The sequence below is a fragment of the Anarrhichthys ocellatus genome, unplaced genomic scaffold (genome assembly GCF_004355925.1).
Source record: "Anarrhichthys ocellatus isolate YVR2014 unplaced genomic scaffold, GSC_Weel_1.0 scaffold15, whole genome shotgun sequence".
In the NCBI taxonomy this organism is placed as follows: Eukaryota; Metazoa; Chordata; class Actinopteri; order Perciformes; family Anarhichadidae; genus Anarrhichthys; species Anarrhichthys ocellatus.
The window spans coordinates 164421-187508 of NW_022280045.1; the positions used below are offsets into that span (position 1 = coordinate 164421).

A 23088-nucleotide genomic window follows, 5' to 3' on the forward strand; every position below is an offset into this window, starting at 1 on the left:
CCCCCCCCCCCCCCCCCCCCCCCCCCCCCCCCCCCCCATGTCTTCTTCAGCTGAGGGGAAGTAACCCTTGTTTGGCACGATAATATACACAATGAGCACAGTTCACTCAAAGGAGGAGCTTATGGGAACAAAAAGGGGATTCGAGGTGTTAATGTGGACCGCCAAAAAAAACCATAAACTAGCTTAAAAAAGACGAGAGTTTTGTCACGGGGAAAAAAGGCAGCTCAACTGTTTGAGATGGCCATTCTGTAGGGCAGTTAAAGGAGCACCGTGACCTACCAGAATTGATGCTTCAAATACCCAATTCATATCCGATATTTCAACAATAGCAACGCCTTGACATCAGTCCGTAGCTGTAATATATGTTTTGAAAGAGTGCAGGGATTGTGTGTGTCTTTCTGTGTGTGTGTTTAAGGTGGGGGATAGTTAGTGAGGAAGTAAAGTTGACCCAATGGCGAAAAAGGCCTGACATGACACAGAAAATAGTGCAATGTACAGTACACAATGCATCTCGGTAAATGTACAGTGTACATCAAATACTATACAACCAGAATCGAGAATTAAAAAAGTAGAAACACAACAAAAGAAAGAAAGAAAGAAAAAAAAACTGTTACAAATGACCAGTCCAGAGGCGTTCTTCGCCCAGAGGAGGACACATCACGCTGGAGCCATAGAGAGAAACAAAGATTTGTGTGACAGACGTCCTACATGTCCTACAGCTCTGCTTCTTGTGCTTCACATTACTAAAAGCAATGTTGCTATACCACATATTTACAGGTTTTTCTCCCAGGTACTCTCACACGTTTCATTTCGCAATCCAAAAAAACATTTTCCACTCTCGAGTCCACTGACTTATTTTTCTCTTTTCATTGTCCTTCTTCACCTCAATACATTCTTCCATCTTTCCCCTCTATGTCCTCTTTCGTCGTGTCCGTCTGTCTTACGTTCTGTATCCGGAGGCCTTGGAGTGCAGGAGGTCTTTCTCTTCTGCTGAACTTTCTAGCAGTAGTTGATCACATACTAAACACAGGAAGAAAATTCAGTTTTGGTGGTGGTGTGCATGCACATGCATGGCCTGTTCTGTTCGCTTCTGTTCCTCCTTTGTCCCCTCTCCCTCTTCACTGAGATGTCTCTGAGAGGAGTGTAATGTCTAAAGATTTCCTCCTGCACTCCATCCTCCCCATCCGTCGTCCTGCTATCTAGGGAGGTAGAGGAACTGTCCTCTCATCTTCTCTACTCCTCTTCTTAAACTACCCACTTCACCATCCATCCATCCATCCATCCATCCTCCTCCTCCTGATCCTCCACCCTCGTCTCCCCTTAGACCCAAGAGTCTGGTGAGGCTGGATAGTGGCTGGTCTCGTAGTTGAGCTCGCTGTAGGGCCGCGAGGCGGAGTAGAAGTCTACGTAGTTGCCGGTGGACTTGAGGCCCTGCAGGTGCATGCTGAGGTCACCCTGCGGGGGGCGCCCTCCCGCGATAACCTGGTTCTCGTAGAAGGCTTGGTCCTCGTAGTTGATGCTGTCGGGCGGGGGAGGGTTTTGGAAAGGAGGGTAGGGCTCTGAAGGCAGGCCTTGGGAGGAGATCTGTGACAAGAAAGGCAAAGATCATTATTGAAAGAAAAGCAGGATTATAATATTATTCAGCATGAAAACAGCATAAAAAAGGACTACTCGAATAAGAAGTGGCTACATTCAACGAACTTCAATGTATCCCATTTACATCAGTATTAGTCACTTAGAGTAACTGACGCAGTATAAAGAGCGAGAAAGTCCGCTTAAGGAGGAGGTCGAGATGGATGGATGGGTCAAACAAACGCAGACTTTCACAGTCGGCTGCTCATGTCCCACGTGAAACCAAAAGTCAACGATGACTCATTTACGTTGAAACGGCAATGTTTTCCTTAACTCATCCAAGTAGTTTTGTTGCCTAAACCTAACCAACTAAACCTAAAAACTATGTTTTTTTATTATTTTGAAAAGACGCTATGCATATAACGAGGGGGTACTATACCTTTCCTGCAGACACAAAGCTATCTGGCTATCACAGTGGTCACATTTTTGTAAACACGGAGAAGTGAATTGTTGTACCTGGTTATACTTCAGGTCATCAGTGGGCGACACATATGCTCCTCTGTGCAGCGTGGAAGACCCACTGGAGAGTTGACCTGCAGAGACAGAGAAGACGAGGACGTGACTGCCTGCTCTGAAACCATCTATTCAGGTTTTACCGTCAGAGGAGGCAGAGGAGTGTGGGTCGGCTGTCAGCGTTATCAGCTGGACTTGACGCGTTTTTCATTAAGAATAAGAATCAAAATGACAGTGAGTGAGGATAATTAAGGAGAGCTTGGAGCTCAGTGTTTCCCTGCTGTCGGTGTGGAATGATGACATAATAAAACACAGAAGCCTTATCGTAGACTCTGTTTAGCTTACAAACACTCACAATACTTGATGTATGTTCATATCACTGACAAAAGTTATCTTGAAGGATATAGTTCGACATTTTGGGAAGCATGCTTCCTTGCTTCCTTGCTTACAGTCAGAGGAGACGATTGATACCATTCTCATCTCTGTATGCCTACTGCCGTAAGGTGATTAGCTTAGCTTAGCACAAAGACGGGAAACAGGGGCAAACAGAAAGTCCCGCCTCTGTTCCAATGTCATGAAATCCACCTACGAGCGACCCTGATTCATTTGCAAAAAACAAACAAATAACACAATATATATATACATATATATATATATATGTACTTTATGTTTTCAATTTAAATTTGTAATTTTAACACTTTGATTTCTCCATGTATTACATAAATAAGATATAAATAATTAATTGGTGAATTTTAGAGGTGCTAGTAGGCTAGCTGTTTCCCCCTGTTTCCAGTCTATTTGCTAAGCTAAGCTAACTATCTCCTAGCACCAGCTTCATATTGTTGTACTGATACTGTACGAGAATGGCACTGATGTACTCATCTAACTCTCTGCGTGAAAAACAATGAGACGCTTTTCTCAAAAATGTTGAACTGTTTCTTGAATACTGTAAAAAAACCTAAATCCACATGTGGTTCATATTTATTCCAAAGCGACACACTCAGCTGAAAAGCACATCAGCGTTCCGGGAGAACGTGTCAGACGTGCAGTGTGTGGTACTCCTACCCATCATGGCGTCTTTCCGGGACGTGTGTTCACCCTTGCTGCCATGGTAACTGGCATTGCCAGTCGACTCGTAGTCTGCCTTCCTCTCCTTCAGTGCCATCATTTCCCTGGGGGAAGCAGGGGCGCTCGCTGCACACAAACACACACAAAACAAACAAATGGGGGGACATCTGAGACCTTCACTCCATCACAAACACATTATCAATACTCTTTTGGATGCAGAAGGGCGGAGGCTACAACAGGAGGGACAACTGCTCACATCACACACGGCGGGTCCCTTCGTGGCAGAAAGGTCAGAGTAATTCGCACATTTCCAAGCATTTCAGGTTTTGTATTTACCTCAACCGAGGCACAGCCCTTTGAGTGTTGATTCTGATTATTTCCTGTAACCGGCCCTCTGAAATGAGTCGGAAACGGATGCACCGTGTGCTGTTTGTGGGTATTCTTCACAAATCTGGCTTTGTGACCAGGGTGTGATTTCAAAGAGGTAAATATTGAGTCATCCCTCCCCCCTGCATCTGCTTTACTCTTGCCTCTGTCTTCTCTTTCTTTCTTTCCTTCTGTCTGGCTGCAGGCCACCCTCTCTCCACACATATTTCTACAGGGACAGATTTCTATCTCACACTCCTACTGGCCTTTTAATCTCTGTCTGTCTCTCTGTACCCGAAAAGTATCTTAATTGTAATAATAAATGCTGGACTGACAGGGGAGGCGGTGGGATCAGTGGCAGTGATAATGAGTTAGATCTGGTTAGCCATGTTGGAGGAAACCTAGCTATTGATTTAGTGCCATATGGTTCAGCAGCGTTTCCTCTAATATTCAAATCCTTATCAGCAGCCCTCCACGCGGAGGCTGCTGGCGACGTGCAGCCTGCCAGCCTCTTTGTGTGGCTGCATTTGTTGCTTTGTCTCTCTTCTGTTTAACACTTTTAGCATTGATCCACACACTCATCAATGCTCTGGTAATAATATCTATCGTGATATCGGCACCTCTTTATGGGCAACTATCAAAAGGTTTCTTTTATATGTGAAGGATTGCCACAGAAGGGAAATCGCACAAATGACTGGATGGACCATCTGCTTGCACGATAGGAAACTGAGCAACTAAATTAAAAGTATCATGAGATATGACATAAACAATGCAACTTGTCTGGTAAAATATTTATTGCAGAACTGACACTGTATGCTCTATAGACACAACACATAAGTTCCTCTATTGTTATTTGAGATAAGATATTGAGTTGATACTGACTGAAACAGCTGGATTCAGTATCTGCAAACAGTGCCAATTCAGTTGCTATACTATATACATTATATACTGGAATATGAATTACTGGTAATGCAGCATTAAAAAGGTTTACACTGACACTGGCAGCACATTTCGCTCCGGAATGCCTTGATAGTCTTGAGATTTCATTGTACCCTGCACTGATTCAAGACACCCTGTGCCAGATGCAGCAAAGCAGCCCCAGAACACAACCGAGCCTCCTCCATGTTTCACAGTAGGTACAGTGTTCTTTGTATGCTTCATTTTCGCATCTGTGAACATAGAGCTGATGTGACTTGCCAAAAAGCTCCAGTTTTGAAACTGGAATTTGCCAAAATGCATATTGACAAGCCACAAAGCTTCTGGGAGAATGTCCTTTGGACAGATGAGACAAAACTGGAGCTTTTTGGCAAGTCACATCAGCTCTATGTTCACAGATGCGAAAATGAAGCATACAAAAGAAGAACACTGTACCTACTGTGAAACATGAAGGAGGCTCGGTTATGTTCTGGAGCTGCTTTGCTGCATCTGGCACAGGGCGTCTTGAATCTGTGGGAAAACACTGATACATTTATCAATTTATTCAAAGTTAGTGAAAATCAGAAGATGTTGTCATGAGTGCAAATATACTGAAACCTGGAAAGCCCATATTAGTCAAACCCTAATCTGGGGCAACGCAAGGGAGGCCCTTGCAAGGATTTTACTTGACGGTAGAGTAATTTGCCGGTGGCTGTCGCAGTGTGAAGGTTTTTTGACCGGACTGCACTGGTGGAAAGATTGATAAAGGACAAAAGGGAGGACAGGAGAGTTGGGTGTGGGTGGACTCACCTGATCGATTGTTGGGTGAGGTCCGTACAGGAGAGATGGACGGAGTGCGAGAGGAAGAATAAGGTCGCTGTCTGTCTCTCTCTATCGTGGAGGAAGAGCCAACGAAATGGTACTGGGAGTAGCCGTCCTGGAGAAGACAAGAGAAGGAACGGATGAGAAAAGGAGGAGGAGAGACGAAACGGTGTAAGAAATAATGCACATACACGCCTTGCACATTCAGACTTTACCTTTTTGTAGAGGCTGCGGAGGTCTCTGTATTGCCACATGCTGTTTAGGACTTGAGATGCTGCTTTCACGACTTTGGGACTATGCCTGGGAATTCAGCAGAGAGGAAACAGAAAGTATAAAGCTCGACTGTCCCGTTTTGTGCTAATGGGAGCTATAATGACATCACAATGCAGAAGAATGAAGAGAGAGACATAAAGGAGAGACACTACACCTGCAAAGCATCGCCTCACTGCCGTCTCAAAAGAAGAAAGACGGCCAAAGATGCAAAATGAAAATGCCTCCTTTTATTTTCTCAAATATAGCACTCCAATTTTACTGAGGCAAAATTGTGTAATAATTGCTTGATTGATTGATTGGCCAATATTTCATTCTGCGTCCACCGGGGGTTTGACTCAGCTGAATAATGGCTGTGGGTTTAATTGGCTCATATGGCCTTATCGTTGCCATGCAAATTAGACATTATTTCTACGAGTCATTTTGGTAAACGTTATTGTTTGGGATTCTATGATGATTGTCACGCCCTTGCAGTGAAGCAGGGATCTTAAAAACATTCTTTGAAGAACAAGAGTAGAAAAAAAAGAAATGACGTGTTTATCTTTGGATTCAAACCTTCAGTATCTCTAAAGGCAACTCGAAAGAGTTGTTCTTTGAGTAATAACAGAAATTAATTTCAGCCTATGATTAATCACAGAGCATTGGAGAAAACCTGATTGACTTTTTGACATCTGTTTGATTATATTAACAGTTTGCCATAGAAATTTAGAATTTCTGTGAAAGCAACGTTTAACAGTTGAAGCAGTAACTACAAAACAGAGCTAACAGCCAACTGTGTTGAGTGAAAGCTAGCTCTGAGATAGCTAGGAATAGCTGTACGTATTGATAGCTGTTGAAGCTGTCTGTTAAATAAAAGTATCCTTGTCCATCAGTTAATTATTGAATGAAGCAGTAGATGAATCCAACCATGACGGAGAAAACACCCTATAGCTAAACTGCTGCTAAAGCTAACTAGCGAAGTAAATCTCAGCTTTTCACTCTAGTGGATTCAATGCAATTTTGTACCTTTAAATTACAACTAGAAAAACAGAGAAACGTTTATTTCCTATATGATATAGACCGTAAATAATCAAAATCAAAATAGCATTATATTAGTCTTTTGTATTAAATAAATTGGTAAAATAGACAGCTGAAAGAACACCTTTCGTTGGTAGATACAGCATTTCCTCACTAAAAAATATCCAAAGATGAGAGTTTAGTACCATTATCTTATCTCTTGAAAGTTAGATGGATATTGGATAGAATAGATATTTCCAACATATAGACATGTATTTACTGAGGTAATTGTGATTGGCAGCATGCTGAGAGCTCATTGATGAATCTCACATAGTTGAGGGCCTCCTTGTGGTGTAGTGATCGAAGACACGTGACAATTAAACACAATGTCCCCAGTTTGACTTGGCTTGGGGACCTTTGTTGCATGTCCTCCCTCTTGCTCCCGCCCGAGGTTTCCTTTCTGTCTCTACTGTCAACAGTCAAATAAAGGCCAAATGACAAAAATATAGACACGTACGTAGGTGTGCGGGTAAACAGACTGTGCCGAACTTTCATTTTGGACCTCATTTCCGGCTGACAGTTTGAACTGTTGACTCATGGCAAGTTTTATAGCTATGAATCATCAGGCAAAAACTACATTCAGCCTCCTCCTGCCTCACCTTTGTCACTGGGCTGCATGATCTCGCTCTTCCAATCTCCACCACAATTATGTTCCAACCCTTTTCTTATTCTCCTGGACTGATTATTTTTTATCTTCATGCCTAAACATCTCTTTCTCAAGCTGCCTGATTAGCATAAATATGTGCGCGATCAACATTTGAAAACATGGAGACAATTAAATACATATTACCTCCAGTCTATCTGGACGTTCTGAGATGTGGTGACTCTGGTTCAGGAGTCTGTGTCTCTACTCTCTGTGACTTGTATGCTGATGTATGATGTTTTCATCATGACACAGAATTATACTTAGAAAACATCCAATCACGGAGCTTAAAATTATGGTGGTTGCAATTTCAATAAAATCAGTTTCCGATTCAGGATCAATTCTGAATGAATACGTCAACTGCGAGGTAGTTTTGTTTTTGATCGGGACTGCCTGGCAATAGATGCACCTGTGGTTCTCTTCTTCTCATGGGTATTGTAGTCTTTGGTGTCATTTGCTATATTGACTGTTGAAAAACAGTTTCTAATATCAGCATAAAACATTTTCTAATGCTGTTGCAGCTTCCATCAAACTATAACTTCTATCATCCCATCCCTTTATACTCTCTCCTCTTCCACCTGACATCATCTTCCCACTCGACTTACTTGTCCCCTTTGCTGCGGGCGATGCCGATGAGCTTCTCGATGCCGCCGGCGTCCCTCAGGGCCTTGGTGTTCTCCATGTTCTTGGTGATGACCTCGTGCAGTGCGCAGCAGATCGCCGTGACGGTGTCGTCCGACATGGTCTTCCCCACCAGGACGCTGCTGTTGGTGCTTCCTCCTCCCCCGCCGCTGGTGTTGTTGTTGTTGCCGCCGCCGGGCAAACGGTGAACAAGGTCCCTCATTGCGTATTTACCTGTGGGAAAGAGTGATGGAGTGGGTGGGGTTGAGGTGGAATCATGTTGGTTAAAGGGTTTGAAGGTGGAACGGAGGAGACAAGGCGGAAATGGGAATGAAGAAAAGGCAATTTGAGGTTCTGTAATAATGATTTTGATCAATATCGTGTGTATTGTGTTTTATGGCAATACAATTTCATATTAATGCCAATGATGACTCAATATATCTCTCCCTGCTCCCCCTCATCCTTTGTTGACTCTCTTCTCTTTCCCTTTTGTCACCTGAGAACCCCATTAAAGCTCTCAGCTGCGTAAATAGGGCCTGGCTGTGTGACTGTCAGACAATCATGATGAATTGGCCGCGTGCAACACCAACTGACTACATTTCCCATGGCAGCTCAGTACTGCTGTCAGGCAATCTTGTCCACCCTGCACTCTGCCCCTCATTCCGATTGGGTCATCACCCTGGTGGGGTGATGGTGGTGGAGGCACCTCATGACCCACTGACTGTTCACATGCACACATGGGTTCTACTGCTGGTGCATGAAGCATTTATACTCCAGATTCTAGATTGATGTTATCGATGTGATCTATTTGAAGAGTGTGTGTGTATAATGATGTATTGTCTTCAAACCAAGGTACACATTGCAAATAAGAGTTACATTATGCTTTCATGTGCTAACTTTAGGATGTTTTTAGGTCTGTTTTTTTTTTTTACATCCAAAACAAAAATCAATCAATCAAGCCGTTACCTTTTCAATTACCCTGTGAATCGAATGCTAATTGCTAGCATAGGGAGACCAAAACGGGACCCTTAAGTGTACGTGAAGTTTAAGCATGCACACACTCGCTTATGCACATCGCATAGGTGTGTTCATCAGGATGGAGGACAATTATTTCAGCATTTTTATGATCTTATGATGAGTCTTAATATGATCTGGTCACAGTATGCTAGCATATATATAGCGAGCGCTAATGCTAAACACTAGAATACACATTGCTACCTTGCACCCAGCCTTGCATTTAAACTCAAATTCACAAAGAGTTCATACTGTTTTTGTCACTATAACAGACCCTTTACATCGTACCAGCCATTATCATAACAGTAGTCAGCGTGCTAGCAATTAGCATTAGCGAATCGCACTAGTGATAAGCATAAGCAAATTGAAAGGGTAACGGTAATTTGAAAACAGTAAAGTCTGGCAACGTAATAAAGTAACGTAGACCAGGCTCAGTCCCTGATTTACTCTGTATGCTCTTTAACTGAAGCATGGTGGAATTAGCAAGGAAGCTATCTAACTAGCTAGCCCCTAAATGAGTATATTTGAAGAACCTAATGCTTCATCCACACACTCTAATCACTGTGTAGGAAATTTACATTAAAACTGATTCACCGGAGTTTGTAATGTGCGGATTGCTTATTTTCAAGTCCACCGACAAGAGAAAAGGCTTGTGCTGTGACTGTAATGCTACACTGGTTTTTGGAAAATAAGCCGATGATAGACGTGACCGGGCGTGTCTTAGCCCCCCTCCCAGCCCTGCACGAGTTGTTGTTAACGACTTTTCCCTTTTAGAGATAAAAAAAAAAAAACACAACTAAATCCTAATCACACATATAAACCGGCTTATTACAGTAAGTAATCAAACATGATTGAACCATGTAAACAGCTTAATTTAACTATTGCAATACACTTGCAGTGTTTGCAATATTCACATTATTAAAAAATCAAGTTTTTAGCATTGCATCGATAAAACAACAGCTGGCTCACGGTGGACCGTGATGTGGAAACAATGTTGATATCTGCTGCTGAAAGCTCTGAGGATGCAACTACACGATATGTTGTCTTTCTAACGCAATTTCTTCATGTAACACAACACACGCGAGGGCGGGACAGTATATGTCCTTTCAAAATACACATGCATGCCCCGTGGACCTGAGATTGACATTACAACCTACATACACGATACACATGAGCGGCTGCATTAGACAGTACACACAGACAGACAGCTTAGCTCAGTGCCTCGAGCATCAGACAGAGCAAGGTGAAGGAGGCAAGTGGTTGTTGCTATGGGGACCAGCAGAAAAGCAGAGTTTATTACAGACATCACTTGATCTCCAAAGGGAAATCAAGCATCGAATGATCAGCCAGAGCAACATCCGCTCAACGGAAACTCTGCTTTATATCTGCATAAATACAGAGAGATGCTACAAAGACACGCATGTCTTTTTTTATTATAGACAAATCCACAAGCCCACTGCCAGTCAGCCATTCATAACAGTGATAACCCTCCACACAAGTGTTATGTTAACATTCCCTTTAAACGTCTGCTAAACACGTCTACTTAAACAAGTACCACATTCATTATTTAAAAACGTGAGGCATTCTGCAAGCGGGTCAAGATACCTGCACTTGTTTTCAGTGATATTATCTCCAATTAGGCAGAATTAAGCAAATTACTCCATTAGCATCAACAACACTCAAGTAAAACTCTGCTTCGAAATGTATGCATTAACCCTTTATTGGAATACTAGCTCATGTGTCACCTTGTGTCCTGACTGAGAGCGTGTAACCTTTGCGTGAAGTCACTCTTTGTGTGTATCTTTGTTGCTGTCTATGAAGGAACAACTTACCAATGAGCTCCTTGTTCCTGATATCCAGAGCCATGTTTCTCAGCGCGGTGGCCACTGCACAAACCACCCGGTCGTTGTCTATCCTCAGCAACTCCACCAGGATGGGGAGGCCCTTCTCCTTACGCACTGCGGCCCGGATATACACCGACCACTGGGCAGAGGGGAAGGTAAGGTTCGGAGGTGGACAGAGAGAGCATTTTTTTTTTTTTTTATATTTCTGGGCATTTATCTTTGTCTTTCAGATGCCATTACATTAAAGTGTTATCCCATAAATAGACTGTATATTACAAATGGAGGTAGTTATTGCAACTTCATCCATTGGTTTGTAGAGTACAGTTTTGAAGCCTTGAGTTCAGCATTTTGGCGGTCGCACAAACTGTGAAAGGTTAAAGTTCTAAGACGTAAACACGAGCAACTCCCAGACACTGTGGTAGCGACCATCACAAGGTAGATCATCACCCTGCTTTATGGTCTATTTTAGTCTAAATAGACCATCATTTGCTAAATGAACATCATGCTGTATTAAAGGAGACTTAAAACTAGCGATTGAGACCATAAACTCATGTTTACAGGTAACAAATCAAGTGAGAAGTAGAGTCATCTTCTCATAGACTTCTATACAATCAGACTTCTTTTTGAAACCAGAGGAGTCGCCTCCTGATGGCTATAAGCTAGCACAAAATGATCAGAATATGGAGTACCCTTGGGGTTGTTGTTTTGCCGTGTGCTGAGAATTCTCACTTTCACAACACGCCCACTGAAAATTCAATGCACTGCTGCAGATGCCCTTTGGTATAACAGTGATATAGGCATAATCCTTACCTTCCAGCTGCCAGCAGCTAGGTTCTGCAGAGCCCCAGCTGCTCCCTCCAGGGTGTCTGGGTTGGAGCACTCCGACAGCAGCGTGAGATAGGGCTTGACGATGGTGGGGTGCCATAACATCTGGATGCCCTTCGGGGGCTCCGCCAAGTCTGGAAATGGGCCGACACCGTCCCACTGCGGAAGACGAGACGTCATTTAGAATAGAAAAGCGTTTTGAATTCTGTGTGAAGCGAGGTTGGATCGTGGTAGGGTGCCAGCATGGTCCCCTCGGGCAAGAACAGAGGAAGGAGAGCGAGAGAGGATTTACTATTCATTAACTGTGTATAAATACGCTGGCATTCATCTGTTTGTGCATTTTGTTTCTGCTCTGTAATTGAAATCTGACATTTCCCTCTGCATTGATTTTGAAATACACACACACGCACACACACACACACACACACACACACACACACATGCACACACACACACACACACACACACACACACTGTACTTCAATAACAAGAGTTCAAGCTTTGATCTTGAATGCAGGAGATTTCTAAGGGACACTGCAATATAATTCACACAGATTAGTAGTAGTGGCATTTGACTGATGTGTGTTGATGAGTAGGTCCATTATCAAAACACACACATAAGCATACATTGGAATGTATGAATACAAAATAACTTATTATACCATACAAAAGTACAGTTCATAATAGTCTGTGGCCCCGTTCACACCGGGCATCAACACACGTCTTGGGTGATCCGATCACAAGTGGACAGTTCTGGCAGAACGCAGATCTCAAAAGACACTTGGTCCGATGTGTCCCACCTCGGCAAGTGATCAGATCACAATAATGGGTCTCGGTGGTCGCTTAAACTTGTATCTAGAGCTGTCTACTTGTGATCCGATCGTCCAGGACACATTTATTGTAAAGAGGGTCTAAGGTCTATGGAGAGCTACTGAAAACTGGACTAAGAGTCCTTTTATGCTTTATCTGAATTTGATTTGTAGGTGTACTGTATATACTATTACAACTGTCTTGGTTGCTTCCTACTTGGGGCCATTATATAATTTCAGTCCACATGTTTGTCTTGTATAGAAAATAGTATCATCCTCCTTCCATCTGCAATGACGTAATGTCCCACAACATCTGATAAGGCTTTGTAACACTGCCAACAGACTCTCCCTTTATATGTCCTGCCTACCGACATATCCTTCCCTCCTCTCCTCTCTCTCCTCATTCTCTCCTCTAATTACCCCACCGTTCATAGAGTTTTGCCCTCTCCAACAAGCTCCCCAATCGCTACTTCATGGTAATCGCTTACAGCTGCACTGGAGTGGAGACAGACAGATAGAGGGACGAGGAGGGGTGTGTGTGTGTGTGTGTGGGGGGGGGGGTTATTATCATTATGGAGAGGTTATGATTTCTCCCTTCACAATCTGATCCCGGGGGTTAGTTTTGAGATCCCTCGTCTCCCTGGTTCTGCCTGGCTGCACAACAAATTCTTCGAGGGTTCGCTTGGCAAAAAGAAGTTAAAGGCCTGGCTCATCACTAACATCTTTCAAATATCCTAATCTATCTTTTCTGGAAATGAAAGAGGGGAGAGAATTTTATTAAAAAAAGAATGCAGGGCTAATGAGCAATTCACCCGCCCTGATCCACCGGAAGTGTTGAGTTTTCAATTCCACAGCTTCACTAGAAGTTGTAAAAGGCATCTTCCACTTAACCAGAATGTGATGCTGATTGCTTATTAGCATGACAAGAGGTTCGAGCCTACTCCACGGCATCCGCTTGGTGACTAAAACGGCACTCGTATTTTTGACTAACCGGAGGATGGAACTTTTCCTGTTGGCAGCAGATGGACACACCCAGGAAATCCAGAGCGAAATATTAAAATCGGCTCTGTATTTATTTTGATTCTGAGCAAAGGTAGTCAGTGTATACAGTAGAGAGTCAATATGTAGGTAGAGCCATCATCTCCTGGTCCTGCTGTGTGGAAACCTTGTAGCGTGTGTTGGCGATATTGCACAGAACAAAACATTCAATCAATAAGACGCACATCAAAATTACGTACATCAAAATTACGTATTGAATCCTCCCATTGGGGCACTGCTCTGACACACGACGGATAACAAAGCAATACAAATGTTAACATATACTAGAGATTGAGACCGTAAACTCATGTTTACAATGTTTACTGAGGTAACAAATCAAGTGAGAAGTAGAGTCATTTTCTCATAGACTTCTATACAATCAGAGGAGTCGCCCCCTGATGGACATGGACAAGTTTAAGGCACCTCTGCAGTGGCTTCACTTTTCAGAATCGGAGGTTTCCGTCTGGTAAAACTGTTATTATGCCTTATTATTTCATTCTAATTTTCCTGGTGTGGACATCTGACAGGAAATACCGCCCTGGTCACGGCATCAAACAAACAAGGGCATATTCCTCATGCATAATGTACTCGGTGTGTAAATGTTTTTTTTCAATAATTCAAGGCAATACGCTAATATACAATATAATATACAACATACATTTTGTGGGAGAGGTGTTCCTTTAAATACACAGACAGGACAGATGCTAGATGTAGCAACATTAGCCTCTTTTTTTGTACAAGCAAGTAGAGGGCAACAGACCAAACATTAGTCTGTCTAGATATTCATCAGAGGGCAACGATGAGTCCTCCACCACATTGTTATTATCCACCATACTATTAACTGCACGGATCTGCAGTCCTCTGCAGTGATGAACTCTGCCCAAGCAAGAGACTTCAGCTGAGGCTGCCAACCAGTTTGATCTCACATGAAGCACCAGCAAAGAGTATTTGACCGAATCAAAAAAAGGAAGCACTGTAAAAATATGTCTAACTTTCAGTTTCCCTACCTGTTCATGTCCCTTCTTTTTCTTCTTCTTCTTGCCCCAGCATCCGGAACTCTCTGCGTCCTTCCCGCCGGTGTCACACAGCAGACCGTCCAGCTCCTCCGACCCCCCCTGCTGGGTGTGAGATGTCTCTGCGGCCAAACGGTACGACAAGTTCCTCAAGATGCACACACAGTTCTCTACGGTCTGATGGGAGAGAGAAATAAAGAGACAGATATGAAGGAGGAACAGATGGCCGTCTACTGCAGGCCTCGCTTCAAAAGAAGCCAAACTATCCCTTTAAACACAGATCTGATGCATGTAGCACATATGCAAGCCTACACATGATTGCTCACAAATGAAAAGGTCGGCCAGCTTGGGCATTTATACTCTATGTTTGATTACTGGCTTTAATATATCCATTTTATAAAATGTTGGCCATTTTTTGATAAATACTCATGATAATTACTGATCAATGAATCATAAGGCTGAAGTCTTAGTGATATGTATTCATCAGCAGATGCACATTCCTATTTTACAGTGTGTAGTTTGTGGTCTGCAAACCTTTAACATACAAACCACAGGCAAACAACTTAATTAATGTGCACAGCCTTTGCATACAGTCTGCATATGCATGTACGTTATTAATATTCCATACATAGTTATCATCATGAAACACGTTTTTTATAAAGCAAAAACAAGCATTTATATTTGAGTTTTTGGACAGTGATATACACAAAAACATGCAGATACACACATGAACATAACTTTTCAGCAATGTCTTTATTATTTGAATCAGTGTGCGTGTATTTTTATTCAGACGTCTTGTGTGAGCTCGAGGCCGTGAGAGGATGTGTGCATGGCAGTTGGCTGCATTGTGTGCGAGAGAGGTACCTTGCTGTCGATCTCACTGCTCCCCAGAGCGGTCTGGATGACGTAGAGCAGAGCGTCTGTAAGGCCCTCGCACTCCCTCATCCTCCTCCGGGCCTCCTCGCCTGCAGAACTCACATTCCTGTTACACATACACACACACACACACCTCATCAATGAACAGTCCAGCTGAGAACTGAACATGCAGCACAGCTTCAGAATATCCTATGCACGTCTGCATAGTAACACATACACAGCTCGAATCGCCGGTAGTTTCACACACGTGTGTGTTGAAGCATACGGATATGCCATACCGGATATGTATGCGTCTCCGTGTGACACGGAGGAGAGAGAGAGTCTGAGTGTAATGCCCTTTAAATGTCAGACTATTAAGGATGGCTAGGAGATGCCCGTGCCCTCGGTGTCAGTGAGAAATGGCACCAAGCTTCCAAAACTCCCATTAGCTGCATTTGTTTTCCCTTAATAACAATCATCACCATTTTAGTCTCAAACTAATATGTGGTTTTAAAGGCACGGGGTTGTGTTGTCACACAGCTGCCGTGTTGTAAACTTAATGTCTGAATACTCAACTGGCCTTAAATTGAGTGAGTACATCCGTGAGCTTTCATAAATAAAAGAACAGCGACGATAAATACGTCATACAAAAGTCCATTTAGTATTTTACTGTGGGCTTCACTGATGCTTTTATTGCATATTTTCATAGGCAGAAACATGACTGCATATGAATGTGTAAAGAAACAATCCAGCCATTTTCAAGAAAAACACAATGTCATTTTGTTGCTCTCAAGACCAACTAGTATAACCAGCTCATCACACTTTTAACTTTGCTGTTAATGTGTTAATGACACTTGTAACTAAATCCTCAAACCACGTTTGTAGCTGAAAACCAGTGTATATGGATATTTAGTAGTGTTATGGTGGATTCATGTCCAAATCTTGACATTTTAGTGAAAATGCTGATCACTAGCATACAGGTATCTCAGCCTTGCACTCAACATAGCCATCAAAGCCGAGTATGCAACTCAAATTCACAAAGGTTTTTTGAGTTCAAACTCAGCGATTAGCATTCGCGATTAGCATAAAACCATTGGCTAACAGCTATCATGAACGGCAATTTAAAAAAAAGGAGTCTGGCTGAATGCTAAAGTAAAGTAGACCAAGTCCAGAGGTTCATGTGGTGCTTTTTATGTTCTGTAACTGTATATCGGTCATTGTCCACAGTCTGATCAACAACTTGAGAGGCAACAATAGAGTTGAGAGACGACATTGACAACTGGATTGTTTCTCTGAATTCGTATGCAGATCTTTTTTTTTTTAAAGCTAGTAAAAAGCTCAATTGTGGTTGATGGCATTGCATTTTGGGCAATGCGGTCTTTTACTGTCCACACTGACTCTTTACCTGCATACAACAAAAGCCCTTCAAACTTGAATTGGTCAACACTACTCGGGCTACAACGGGACTATAAACGGAAATCCGAATGCTTCCAATGCAAAAATCTTGACCCGTTGGCTACAGATTCTGCATTCATATGCAGATATCTGTTCATAGAGATTACCTCGTTAGCCTACACTTTGTCAGAGCTAACCGGCATAACAACCATCACTCCAGATAATGAAACTCTTTCCTTTAGCACAGCAGCTAACGGATACAGCTGCAAGAGAAAGGAGATTCCTGCATCCACGTCAAAAAGGTTTCAAGCAATGACATAACCTGCATGTCTCCAGATGTAACATTTAGAAATATATAACATGTAAGCACAAAACTATAACAATGAAGGAGGCCTCCAGATCAGTAAATAAAGCAAAATTAAGGCACTTATTATGTCGGTTGATATTAGTGGTGCCTAATCCCAAAGAAAATATTAACAGGCCGCTGTGATCACTGCATTACCCACACAGATCATTTGCTACATGTACTGAGGATGGATCATAAAAATGCTACCTGTTGACTTGGCTGAAGTTGCAGTTGCTGACAGACACTTGGGAGGGGTAAAGAATACTGATGCGTGTTGGAGAGAGGGATGTTTACACGTCTGGGTCGTATGTTTTTGTGCTTTTTCCGATCAGCTCGTAAGTACAATAAATGACAAACCAAATTAGTTTCTAAAAAAATAAATAGGTGTCACATCTAAAGATTCAACGCACATAACTCACATTCAGATTTCTAGCAGCAGAAGTTTCAGCAGCTTCTGTTAGTTGGCACAACAGCATAAGCACACACACACACACACACACACACACACACACACACACACAAGCAGTGAGTAAGCAGGGGGAGAAAATGTGTGTGTGAAAGTGAGGGACGGCGAGGCAGAGACGGGGTGAGACAGAATAAGAAAGGGATACAAGGAGGTATAGTATGAGAGAGAGAAGAAATGGAGTAATAACAACGAGACGGAGACGAAGCATGGGGGGGAGGGAGGAAGAGAAAATGAGAAATGCAAGGAGGAGATTGAGGGAGAGAGAGAGAGAGAGAGAGAGAGAGAGAGAGAGACAGAGCAGGTGGGCGACGATACACCAAGCCCGCCATGAAATATTCAATCTTTAATCAGACTCCCCACATTCCCTAACGAGGCGTGAGAAAGATGAATTAGCTCCTTGAGTTTAGGGAGCTGATCCACACAAAACCGTCTCCTGCAACACCCCCCCCCCCCACCCCACACACACTCACGCACACAGGAAGCAAGATAACCTTGCAGACAGAGATGCAAATGTAGTCATGGCAGCAATTCCACTCTATTCTACATGAAACGACATGTATTAAAGCACATTTATTTGTTCTACTGTTTCACATTATACACTCTGCAGAAATAATAAGATAATGCAAGAAAAAACAATATATATACACAGTTGATGTGCATTTGCATTTGTGAATGTTTCATGGCGAAGTTGTCATTATTCTGTCTGCAAGATGTGTTGTTGTTTTCTTTTGATGCTGAAGTGTTTAATGAAGGGGAACCGGTAGCACATCAAAAGAATGTCTGGTACACAGCCGACACACGTCTCTGTTAGAAATATTTATGAGCTCCGTCTTGGCTACGCAAAAAATTTCAGCGTTGTAGCGTTTCAGACAGAGGGTGAATATAGGTTTATACAGACAGACAGTATGAGGAAAATAATGTGTTTTTTCCACATTAAAGCATGTATACACATTCTAGTAGAAACCCCAAAACACATGCTATTCGTAGGATGGAGAGCACAGAAGGCCTGAAATGAAGGCATGACAAGTTGTGTCTGTATACCTTTAAGTGAGATGGGTTCCTGGAGATGAAATACTAGAAAATATTTAGAAACAGCTAGTTCCTCTACTGTTGCTATCAGAGCCGCGGAGCATTTTCATTGACTTTTACAGAACGCAGAGCTAAGAGGGACTGCGGTCTCAACATTACAATTCATATGTGTGAGCACACACACACACACATTATGTTTAATAAAGGTGTGTAAAAGGCAGAGGATGTATTAGTCGGTAAGGTTAGTTTATCAAACATGCCTTCATTATTCCTAATTCTCACTCTTCTGTATTTTATATTCATAATTAGCAAGAATGAGCCGAGCCAATTTATTATCACAACAAGCACAAATAAGCTATCAATAGGCATATTCATTAGAAACAAGATGCCTTAATGCGTACGTATAGATAAATAAGTGATTATAATGCACTGTACATTAAAGTAGCCAATGACTATATGTAGCTCATATATGTAGTGACATTTAAGATAATATAGTTGATGCTATTTGTACTCTAACAAAACTTACAATGAGGATATAAACAGATATATGATCTGACTCTGATGAAGAATATAAAATGCATGCATGCCTCTCCCCATTGGTGTTCTCCTAGAATTTCAAATCGCCTGATTCAGCGTTGACTTTATAAGTTGCCAGCATGTCAGTGTTATGCTTACAGCTTGTTGCACTGCCCCTAAGTGGCCAGAAAAAAAGGAATTAATTACGGTCTTAAGTAACAGGATTTTTTTCCCCCGTAATTTGAATTGTTTTAAAATAATATGTCAGGTATTCCCCAGAGGAGCCCAAGAAGAAATGCTGAAAAACACAGCCAACAACATCTGATGCACTTGGATTTTTACAGTCACTGTTTATCTTTATTAATATCCGGCGTGCTGGAGCACGGAGCCAAAACAACATAAAAAAAGAATGTGTCACAGTCCTACTACTTCCAGACTTCCCTGTATGACTAGCATTATGTCTCAAGTGTAAAAACGAAAAGCCACAGCAGCTCTGAAGCCAAGTGGTGAGTCAATGCTAAAGTCTGTCATCTCTCTGTGTAAAGATGAGAGACTACTATCTCAAAATAACAGACTAGGGGGGACTTATTTCTCTGTTTGAATGTGGTTGGTAGTAGCAGACTGTGAGCGGTGAAATCTTGCTGCAAAGTGAGAGAATATGTAATTTCTCTGCAGGAATATTTGCGACACTAAATAGTCAGTCAGTGAAGGTGTAGGCCGTACAATAACAAAGAAAAGATGTATAAATAAAAAGTCTCCATCCTAATGTCGGATAACAAACAGACAGACACTGACCGGAGGCAGCCTGTGGCGTTGCGGAGGACCTGGGAGGAGTGGAGGTGCAGCTTGCGGTCCTCCTGTGTATGCGGGGACGTATCCCAGCCAGAGTGGGGTATGATCACAGCGTTGGTCAGCACGGCGAGGGCATCCTGGATGATGGGCATCTTCAGGGCGTCGCATGACGATAGGTTCCACAAAACACCTGAGGAGGACGGCAAGGGAGGCAGAACGTCAAAAAACTGATCCGGAGGAAAAGGGACAAAAAAACAAACAGAGGAGGCGAACAGGAGGAGAGACATACAACTCCAAAAAACCACTGAAATTAAACACGTATTCGGAGAACTAGTACAATGGGCCTTTTTCATGGAAGATATGTTGACATGTTATAGTGGGAAAGGAACCGTTAGAAGTAATACAATTATTTATGACTGATTTATTTTTCTTAGTAACACCTGGGTTCCGTCCAAAAATCCATAATGCTATTTAGTACACTAAAAAAGTATGAGATTTTTTGAAACCTTGGTATGAAACCAATACAAAACGCACTATTATTAGCAGTGAAATATTACAGAATGCTGCGCCGGCATAAACATCCCAAAATGCAATGCGGTGGTGACGAAATAACAGACAATAGACTGCTGCAGGGAACACATATTGTTGAAGGCCAACCCGGAAATTAGCATCAACCTGGTTCCCTCATTGGATGATCGCTCTGTGGCAAACAAACGTTTATGATACTTTCATGTTTTCTTCAGCAAAATAATCTTCACAAATGATCGCCACTTTATGATTTTTCAAGTGTGAATTCAGTCGGCAGAAGTAAAACGCTAATGTTCGACTCATTCCTGCACCACTATTGGGCTGACAGCTCTGTAACATCAATAACACTTCTATTTAAATCCAAGTATAAGACTGTATGGATCTCACAAGTCATCGTTTGGTCACATGAGGTTGTCACGGGTCACCATTGCTACGCAGTTCCAACCTGCAAGGAGTCTTTTTAAGGAAGCGAGGCGGTAATTACGATTCACTGCGTTGGAAAAGATACACACCACTGTTTATTCACACAAAGGTATGTTGAACGGTACACATATTGAGTATGTAGTGCATAGTATGCAATGTGGGATTGGGTTATCAACTGATTGAGGTTTGGTTACAGTCACCTACAAAACAACAGCTGCTGTGTCCATTTGTTCTTCAGTTGACCCACAGCTCTATCACACTTGAAGGCGATAGAAATTTTGCTTTGCAGGCCTCAGACATTAAATGCGGTAATTCAGTCGTGGAACACCAGCAGCAGCCACTGAAAGTGAAACTGATTGACTTTGGCCTGTCAAGTGTCTGCTGCTGAGCCTGGGCCGTGTGTCCAGACGACGCGGTGCACAGCCAGAGAGGGTGCAAACAGCTGCTGAGCTACCGGATGCACCTTTACTTCACTCTCTCTCAAATCACTAGAAGCAGAGGCCTCAAGATTCCATCGCAGTCCCAGTACTGTCGAACTAGAAACATTGTTTTGCCTAAATGTTTGTACGTAAACCAGAGTGTTAATAAAGCAACAAAAACTCGACCATCCCTTCATATTACACCTTTTGATGGATACATTTTGGTTACAAAGTTGAAATGCCAAATAGTTTTTTTTCCTTCTTTTGGAAGAGATCAACCCGCATTTAACAAATAAAACATAAATATTTCTATTGACAATGAACAGATGATGTGTGGTGTAGAATACATGTTTTACTGTAAATACACATTAGGATGAGGATGATAAGAGTGTGTGTTTCAGAAAAGCCTGTTCATGGATTTCTGAGTTGAGTTATTTTGTCACAATATACAGTATACATTTTTCTAAGGAAGTTATGATTTTTGTTCTGTTTTGCCCAGTAAGCCCAACGCTTCTGTAACCTTTCGGTCCAGAGTAAAGACCAAAGCGCTGCAAGTGTCTGTCATTGTTAGGATGTGATCTGTGGTGTCTTTGTGAATTGCACAGTATTCAGGGAAGTAAATGGTAATCTGCCTGATAATATAATCTGATAATATGAGGAGAGGCTCTTAATCACATATATGATCATGGCACTGGTGAGGAAGAGTGAGGCCAGGAAACTGACAGGGAAGATGCTTTAGAGGAGGAAGTTATGAAGTCATGATGGAGACAACACAGAATAGGATCAAGACCCAGAAATAACCGAGACTTTAACGAAGTGTCAATATTCATATTAATATTATTGTGTACTTTTGCATTTTTATGTTTTGGCAAGATTGTTTTTTAGAAGCTTTTAATGCCAATAAAGCCACATTGAATTGAATTGATTAGTCTGTGATGAATAGCACAATATGTTTCATCTGAGTATTCGTCATAGTCAAAATAATCTTCTTTTTTATACTCAGGTCAATGAGGCCTACAGGCCATCAATAGCAGACACTAGTTAAACATGTTCACAAGAACTTATGTTGTTCAAGACGATCTAACGCAACATTAGGTGATAATATAAGTTATATTTTGGATTTATAATCAGCTATCATCAAGTACACTAATACATAAACAACCCCCACTTATCATGCATCTTTAATTACACAGGAGTGATGCATTTAAAATGTTTGGCTAATATTTCGAAACATGACCTTTAATTTATCGCACCACAGTGCTGCTGTTATTAATTGAGAGCGTAAACCAAAAAACAAAAAAAAAAAAAAAGTACTGACGCCAGTAAATCACTTACAAAAATGTTCCAGCGCACTTCTTCTCCGCTGCTCTTAATCCTCACCTGAATTCAACATACAGGGACCAGCCAACCGAGGAAATGGAGTGTGTCCTCCTGCCTACCAATTACCGCTTGCTCTTTTTACAAGTCGCCACAAACACACACTGAATAGGCAAAAGCTCTGCTTCTCTGGAGACTCTCTCTCTCTCTCGCTCTCACACACAGACACACACACACACACACACACACAGACACGGAGATAGGCACATCATATAAACATAATATATAAACGGTCAAACACACTAAACTGCGGTAACCTTGCGGATCTTTGCAACACATCAAGATTGCCGTTGACCTTCCTCACATCTGAACCCCCCCTTCTCCTTGATGGTTGTAATTATAGCTGTAATAGTGGTAAAACATCCTATCCCTCCATCTGTGTGTCTGAGTGTTTGGAATAAGGCGTCCTCTCTTAAATGCCGAGTTGTTTACCCTCAACTGAACAGCGAATGTGTAATTACAGCTCCTGTTATCTGTCTTTGTGGGTTTTCATGAGTTTGTTCTTTTGTGTGTGTGTGTGTGTGTGTGTGTGTGTGTGTGTGTGTGTGTGTGT

General features: G+C 42.2%; 1 protein-coding gene across 5 annotated transcripts in view; it reads right to left on the reverse strand.

Annotated features, from left to right (window-relative positions):
• Positions 1-34: 34 nt before the first annotated feature.
• Positions 35-23088, reverse strand: part of ctnnd2b (catenin (cadherin-associated protein), delta 2b) — a 147933-nt gene continuing 124879 nt past the window's right edge. For 2 of the 5 annotated variants that reach the window (XM_031854786.1, XM_031854782.1), the window contains 11 exons: positions 19792-19978; positions 15254-15371; positions 14384-14566; positions 11515-11688; positions 10693-10843; positions 7831-8080; positions 5472-5565; positions 5245-5371; positions 3151-3279; positions 2089-2165; positions 35-1584 (listed from right to left, as the gene is read on the reverse strand). In XM_031854786.1, the coding sequence (XP_031710646.1) occupies positions 1321-1584; positions 2089-2165; positions 3151-3279; positions 5245-5371; positions 5472-5565; positions 7831-8080; positions 10693-10843; positions 11515-11688; positions 14384-14566; positions 15254-15371; positions 19792-19978 (1754 nt within the window). In that variant the 3' untranslated portion in view covers positions 35-1320. The remainder of the gene's footprint in view (positions 1585-2088; positions 2166-3150; positions 3280-5244; positions 5372-5471; positions 5566-7830; positions 8081-10692; positions 10844-11514; positions 11689-14383; positions 14567-15253; positions 15372-19791; positions 19979-23088) is intronic. The other 3 variants (XM_031854787.1, XM_031854785.1, XM_031854788.1) reach the window with 2 other exon arrangements.